The 7,795-nt window shown below is 31.7% G+C and overlaps 1 protein-coding gene across 1 annotated transcript; it reads right to left on the minus strand.

Moving 5' to 3' along the window:
- Positions 1-1,145: 1,145 nt before the first annotated feature.
- LOC149548423 (protein LURP-one-related 12-like) lies at positions 1,146-3,236 on the minus strand. Its single transcript, XM_089794857.1, has 3 exons — positions 2,850-3,236; positions 2,090-2,314; positions 1,146-1,751 (listed from the first exon to the last, which is right to left on the minus strand). Exons 1-3 carry the CDS (start codon positions 3,099-3,101, stop codon positions 1,518-1,520), a joined length of 711 nt encoding a protein of 236 aa, XP_089650983.1. The 5' UTR covers positions 3,102-3,236; the 3' UTR covers positions 1,146-1,517.
- Between the last annotated feature and the right edge of the window lie 4,559 nt (positions 3,237-7,795).

Below are 7,795 nucleotides of genomic sequence, written 5' to 3' on the forward strand. Positions count from 1 at the left end.
GGTAGAAATTGAAATAGAACCCTTCACATCCCAAGATGTTTGTAACCAATTCTTGGCTAGAAGAATGTTAGGACAATAGCCTTCAAACTTTCCAACCAAGGAGTTATGCATTATGGCAATAAACAAGCCAAGGCAAGGGTTAAATATGCTAATGCAAGTACTAACACCTCACTTATCAATCAAATCCATACCTTTTAGGGGTGCTTTGGCTTTCACAAAAATATTCTCTAGCCCCCCAATAGAACTATTAGAATGTAGAAAAGACTGAAGGGAATAGGACCCACTCACCTTCTAATCAACTCCAATAGTCTCCAACTTGTATGATTCTATTTCTTTGCCATAATAATCTTAGGCAGATAGTAAGGGATGACTATGCACTTGATATTGGGATCCAGACTGCTAACAAGGGAAGCACCCCTATAAAAAATATGTAGTACCTTGTTTTACTTGAGAACCATTCCAAGTTCTATAGATTAAATCCTAAAGATCCACCTCTCCATCACAATTAATCCATACCATATTTTCCCACCCTCCACGACTTCTAAAGTTCATTTAAAAAATACTATATATCTATTCATCTGTTTATGCCTCTATTTTAATTTGTATTTCATTATGCATTACTAGTGATTTGCAAACATAATTGCAATATCTGTGTGCTCTATCCTAAATTTGTAAATATTAGTTTCTTAACTTTGTATAATGTATTTGCAGTTTTCAGATTTTTAAGAATTATAAATTTTTTTTCATGATATCAGCACTCTATATTTAAGTATTTTAAATTTCTAAATGATTTTCCATTATAAGATCTTTCATGACATCAACACTCTATATTTAGGTTTTTTAAATTTCAAAGTTATTTGTCATTATACCACATGCAGAATCCAGATTGGCCATTCTAAAATATCTAATTGTATTAGTAAACATTCAAATCAACATCTTCACGGACATAATCCATGACAGTAATTCCCAAGGATGATAATCAACGAGATGAATCCTCAAAGATGCAGTAGTTAGTCTCACAATTTTTACCATGACAGTAACAAAACTCTTGATTTATTATTTGCAACCTAGAACTTGTCAATTGGGATAAATACAAACATGTTCCCAACTGTTGCCTTGAAAATGGAGAAGAAAATCCATTGTGATCAAGCAAATTTGAATGCTAATAAGATATAAATATTTCAAACAATTGTTAGCTTTCTTCTATGGACAATCAAATCCTTATTGATGGATTATTCCCACTGAACACAATTTATCTGATACTTTGGCTTGTGTAGTGGCACGGTTTCATTTGTTTTCTTCATGTGACTGCTATCACACACATGGGAGTTTCTATAAGTACAATACATTTGGCAGAATAAATCTAGATGTTAATCAGACCATTGTTTTTGGCGTAATGGGTACTGAAATCTATCATGAATATACACATCCTTCACAATAATGTGGGCTTATAATCTCCCAAATTGCCTGTAATAAAAAGAAGACAAAGTAGGAGGATAGGCCCTTTTATTAATCCTCTAAGTCAATCTGGCTCCTAGGGAAAGACCTCTCCGCAAAACATGCCTTGACAAATCAAGACTAAGTGTACGGGAGTGGAGCAATTTGGTGTTTGTGTGGGGTTCATTCGAGCCCATCTGATCAAGAATGATGATCAAACCCATTACAAAAGTCTGATCATACCCAGACTGTACAATCACACTGAACACATCTCCTCCCAATATTATCTCTGGGCTAACCTGCTTTCTTTTTATCTGTCAATACACAGAAACAGATTTTTTAAGAACTCTGCATCAAATAGCAAAAATTTCAGCTTCTGTATTTTGTTTTATTTAGACAACCAATGTAAGTTCTACTTAATAAGCTTCAATATGTTAGATGTATTCTAAAACTTTTATATTGTCAAGTTATTGTAATTCAAAAGTTTCTTGAATCAATAGAACAATTTGTTTGTATTTCAATAATAGATCATTCATCATTTGAACAAAGGTTTTTCAAATTTCTTGAATCAATGGAACAATTTATCTCTATTTCAATTTTATCTATTTGTTAAAGAGAAAAAAATCTTGTGATTATAAAAACGGGAACAAACCTCAGCAACAATGTTCCCAGAGCTGTTGTAAATAGCACATGATCTGTTAGCGAAAGACCCATCAACCTGATAATCTGGATGCTTCTTCTGTGATACTGAACCCACATATATCTGTGCCAAAGTCTTGTTCGGAAGAAGAAAACTCCTCCTCACTACAAACAATGGCTTTTGACCATCTGATTTGTCTTTTAAGAAAGCATGCCATTCATTGTACATGCTAATTCTCTGTTATCACGGAAAAAAATTATGTTAGGATCAAGGCTTGGATGAGTTTTGAAGCAATAGTTAAATTTATATACAGATCTCTTGAAAAGATTAATGGGTATCAATTTCAATATTTTACATTCTGTAATACTGGTCATTGTTGTGTTTAGATTAGATTGGGCTTAGATGTATCTCTATCGAAATTTTGAATTACATTCTATGATCTACATGTTTGAAATTATTTTTTACATCAATGTTTTAAATTACTTTATGTAAGAAGTAATCAGATTGTATTAGAGTTCTTTGTATAAAGATTTTCTACAGCACTCTATGATCTATCACAGTTTTTTTTAATATTTAGATTACATTCTATGATGCATCAACATTTTGAATATTTAAATTACATTCTATGATGCATCAACATTTTAAATGATAGATCAAAGAATTGTGATCTAAAATAAATGGAACACGAAAATATTAATGCAATCTAACTGAATTCAGAAACAACAATAGTTAAGATCTATACTAGTTATTAGAACAAGTAGAGTTGACATGCCTTTCTTCTCATTGTGAGCATGGAATTTCCTGCAGCATCCATGAGAACCACCTCGTTCTTATATCCAGAGTCATAATTGTCAACTCTGAAGGCAAGGTTCCCGGTTGAATCAAACACATTGAAACCATTGCAGTTGAACACCAAAGATGTCTTCCATACAGTCAATGCTGTCACAGACTCATTGCAGAATCTCTCTTCAATCACAACATTTTCTAAATGCTGTGGCCCTTTTGGATGAATCTTGGCACCCATTTTTCCTTTACTTTTTCTGGCAAAATATTAATGAAGAAGGGCAGTGTTTGGTCAATCGAGTTGTTGATACAAACTTATATAACATATACTAATTAAAATATTGATGAAGAAATAGAGTGTGTGGTCAATTGGGTTGTTCATGATACAAACTTATATATAATATACTGATCAATGTTTCTTGTTTGTGTTTTAACTGATCCGGAACCTTTCCACTTATGTCTTATCAGATTTTGTTTTGTTATTGGCCGATCTTATCGGGAGATACACTTAATTAATTGGGTTTGAAAGTTGGACTTTAAATTCATGGTTATAAAGGGTAACACGTATTGGGCGGCAAGGATTGTTTAATCCATGGGCGGCCATAATTGGTCGGTAAGATAATAATAAGAATGGGAAGTGATAAGGGGAGAATGACATGCATGTCCTCGTGCGAGTAGTACTCAAAGCTGCCCACCGTCCAACACGTTGAGGGCTCAAAATATCTGGAGGACCCATCAGGAGGAGTCCTTTCTTCTCTCTATCTTCCATTCTTCAACATCTCATCAATGATTATCTCTGTTGTAAGCAAGCGTGTTGTTTCTAAATCTACAATAACGTGGCAGTGAAGCACATAATGTTAGGGTTTTCTATGTTTAAGTGATCTTTCAGCTTTGTTAGGGTTTTCTCTTTTTAAGTGATCTTTCAGCTTTGTTAGGGTTTTTGTCTTTGTTTGACGTAAGTCACTATCTTGATGGCATACCCATGTAGAAATATTCTTGAAATTTTTAGTTTGACTTTATTATAGTCATTAATTTTATGAGTCTATTTAAGGTATGTAAGGTGTTTGTTTGGTGAATGTAGGTAATCTTAAAAATTATCTTTTCAAGAGGCATTGTATGACATGAATTTGCATATATATTGGAATAAAAATTTATTTATTTTTATATTTGACTACTAGGGATAATTTTAAGAAATCTTTTTATGGAAAAATGTATATCATCATTTATTGGTGATATTTTTTCTATTGTATGAAAATTTTGTAAAATTCTGTGAGTCTTTAATTATATAAGAAAATCATAACCAAAAGTACAAATAACTAGAAACCATAATTGCATATCATCCAAAATCAATAACCCTTTTTAATAATCATTAGACGATCCTAAATCAATGGTATACATCCTATTTTGGGCTAAAATGTTAAAGAACAAGTTTCGGAGAAAGTTTTCAAAATAATGACACTTTCAACAATAAAATCTATTTTGGCCCAAAGATTAGAAGGATTAAAAGTTCCTTGGAAAGTCTCTGGAATAGAGACACTTGTCAATGTTGGAAATGGAAAAGAGTAACTGAGAGGGGAGGGGTGAATCAATTACTACAAAATAAATCCAAATCCCTTCTAAGATGTCAACAAAATATAAAACCAAATCCTGTTGTAACTCGGTTAAAAATGAATATTCTTCTATAACTTGGTTAACTCTAAATATATTATTGTCACTCTATTAGCACAAAGATAATTAGATCTTAAGATATTAGTGTGATTAGCCTTTATTAACTTATTTGTAGAAACATAAAGGAAATAATATGAGCACAAGAGTCACCAAGATTTAACATGGAAACCTAATTGGAGAAAACAACCAATTGCAACTAGTTACTATTTCTCACTCTTTTGAAGTGAGTCCTATTAGGAGCCAACCCTGTTAAAGGTTAAAAAACACACTTTTAGGTGTAACCCTATTAGAGGATTTAATTCACCCTATTAGGAGTGGCCTTGTTAGAGGTCTTCCTACACTTCAATCTAGAAATGCTACCTTGTTAGAAGATTTTTTGAATAGCTATTAGGCTAACTCTGTTAGGAGATTTGATTCACTACTACAATTATTAGAGAGTAATAAGGACATGACCTAATTGTTGATGCAACTGACTTACTAGATTCATATCTAAGTTATGGCTTGATTGATCGATCCTCCTTGATTAGAATGTTCTTTGCAGCTTGGTCAACTCAAATACTCTTCCCTTTACATATATCCTTCAAATTCACTTCCTTAATTCATCTTCTTCAATTCCTCACTTCAATCCTCAACTTGACCTTTCATATATATGATTCACCTTGTCAATTCAGCTTGAATATTGTTTTAATCAAACAATTATCATCCCTTAAGTTGGCTTGTATTAACCAAATAAATTTATCAGACTAAATATGTTGATAGTTAGCTAATATAGAATTGAGTACTTGGTCAACATAGAGGATCCCTTTGTTAATCAACCCAACTCGGTTAGAACATGAATTCTAATGTTAACCGACCCAACTTGATCAATACTGACTTCATGTTGATTTTCCTTTGATAACCAATTGAACTTGGTCAATACATACTTTGCTTCATTAATTGACTGAGCTCGGTCAATATTGTCTCCAAAACGTGGTTATAACTAAACACTCAACATATATAGGAAACTACCTTTGATGCCCAAGTGAGCTAGGCTATCACTGATTGCTTAGTAAAGACTTGATATTTTTTGTAACATCAAAGACAACATACAATTGAATATATTTTGTCAACAATCTCCCTCTTTGGCATAGATGGAAACACAATATGTCATAATATGAAGAAATTTTTAGAGCAAAATAGAAGTAAGGATAATACCCTTAGTTTCATTCTGATTCTCATCCATGAGAATTTCCTCTATTAGTGAGAACTCCCTTTGACATTAATCTCTCCCTCTAGAATTATTTTCTTTGACCAAAATCTCTCCCTCTTACTAATTGATCTCTTCTTATGCAAAATGAACTTGTTGGTACAAAATTTCTCTGATATGACAACAAACTCTCCCTCTTTGACATCTCATGCCAAAGACAACAATCAATGTATTTTCCATATATCCAATGTACTAATTCATATGCAATCTTCTCAGATAATACTACATCAACTTGACTTAGCTTCAAAATTATTGGTTGATGCATTACCAAACTTTACTTAGGGAGCTTCAGATAGGGAATGAACCCTAGTTTACCTCTTAGATATAAAAATGAATCCTAAGGTAATGGCTTAGTGAATATGTCTATAATTTGTTCCTTTGTATCCACATATTCCAATCTAACCTCTTTGTCTTGCACTAATTCTCTTAGAAAATGATACTTTATTGCAATGTGCTTTGTCTTGGTATGCATCACTGGATTCTTGTATATGTTAATGGCATTGGTGTTATCACAGAAGATAACTATTGGATCCTTGATTTCTTCCTTCATACCTGACAACAATTGTTTGAACCAAATGAGATGTAATGCCCCACCAAGGAACCCAAAATAAATTAACCTAAAGTTTCACTAAGTTTGCCAAACATTTTTGTTTAAAGATAATAACTTAACAGCAATAGAAATAATATAGTGGAAGCAATAACATACACATAAGCACAAAATGTAAACATATTACAATTCTTAAGGGTCCCATGATGTTGAATAATATTTAAAGGTTTAATTAATACTAAAACCAATATATAGCACATCAATATTAAAGAGTAGCTATAAGTACGAATCAATTTAAATAATGTGCAATTATATAAGATGCCACTTGGCAATAATCAGAATGCACAATCATCCACTGTACAAGTCACAGGATATGAAAGGCTAAAAGAATATACATCATAAAATAAATACATCTAATAAGATCTCTTCTAATAAAGCACAATACAATAGAGAATAACTATCCATTAGAAATACAAGATTAGATAGAAAGGATCAACTTTAAAAGCGCCTCCATCAACGACATCCAACAAGTGGATCTCAATGGTATAAGAAAAATGCAGTGCCACCCAGCCTCGTGGAACCTAAATGACCCACTCCAACTGCGCCGAGGACATAAACTCAAGTCCCAAACATGATAAATAACTCAAAAGTCAAAACCAACATCTAGGTTCAAAGAATCACCTAAAAGAAAACTATCTCAAAGTGTACCAAGACATAAGTATCAACTAATCCTAGAGGGCTCAAAATATCTAGAGGACCCATCAGGAGGAGTCCTTTCTTCTCTCTATCTTCCATTCTTCAGCATCTCATCAATGATTATCTCTATTGTAAGCAAGTGTGTTGTTTCTAACATCTACAATAATGTGGTAGTTAAGCACATAATGTTAGGGTATTCTCTGTTTAAGTGATCTTGTAGCTTTGTTAGGGTTTTCTCTTTTTAAGTGATCTTTCAACTTTGTTAGGGTTTTTGTCTTTGTTTGACATAAGTCACTATCTTGGTAGCATATCCATGTAGAAATATTCTTGAAATTTTTAGTTTGACTTTATTATAGTCATTAATTTTATGAGTCTCTATTTACGGTGATTGTTTGGTGAATGTAGGTAATCTTAAAAATTATGTTTTTAAAAGGTATTGTATGACATATGAATTTGCATATATATATATATATATATATATATATATATATATATATATATATATATATATATATATATATATATATATATATATATATATATATATATATATATTGGAATAAAAATTTATTTATTTTAATATTTGACTGTTAGGAATAATTTTAAGAAATCTTTCTATGGAAAAATGTATATCATCATGGCACATCCAACATTATTTTAGGGGGAAAAATAATATTTATTGATTTTTTTTTCAAAGTTGGAAATTTTGTTATTTTATTGGTGATTTTTTTTCTGTCATATGAAAATTTTGTAAAACCCATGTGAATCTTTAATTATA

This window comes from Cupressus sempervirens, chromosome 7 (assembly GCF_028749045.1).
Source record: "Cupressus sempervirens isolate cs-2001-9-10 chromosome 7, ASM2874904v1, whole genome shotgun sequence".
NCBI lineage: Eukaryota > Viridiplantae > Streptophyta > Pinopsida > Cupressales > Cupressaceae > Cupressus > Cupressus sempervirens.

Bases quoted from the DNA above. Each gene is read 5' to 3' on its own strand.
- LOC149548423 (XM_089794857.1), bottom strand. From the start codon at position 3,101: ATGGGTGCCAAGATTCATCCAAAAGGGCCACAGCATTTAGAAAATGTT. The intron at 2,315-2,849 runs GCATGTCAACTC...CCGTGATAACAG, and splicing joins TGCTCACAATGAGAAGAAAG to AGAATTAGCATGTACAATGA. The intron at 1,752-2,089 runs GTTTGTTCCCGT...GTGTATTGACAG, and splicing joins CTGGGAACATTGTTGCTGAG to ATAAAAAGAAAGCAGGTTAG.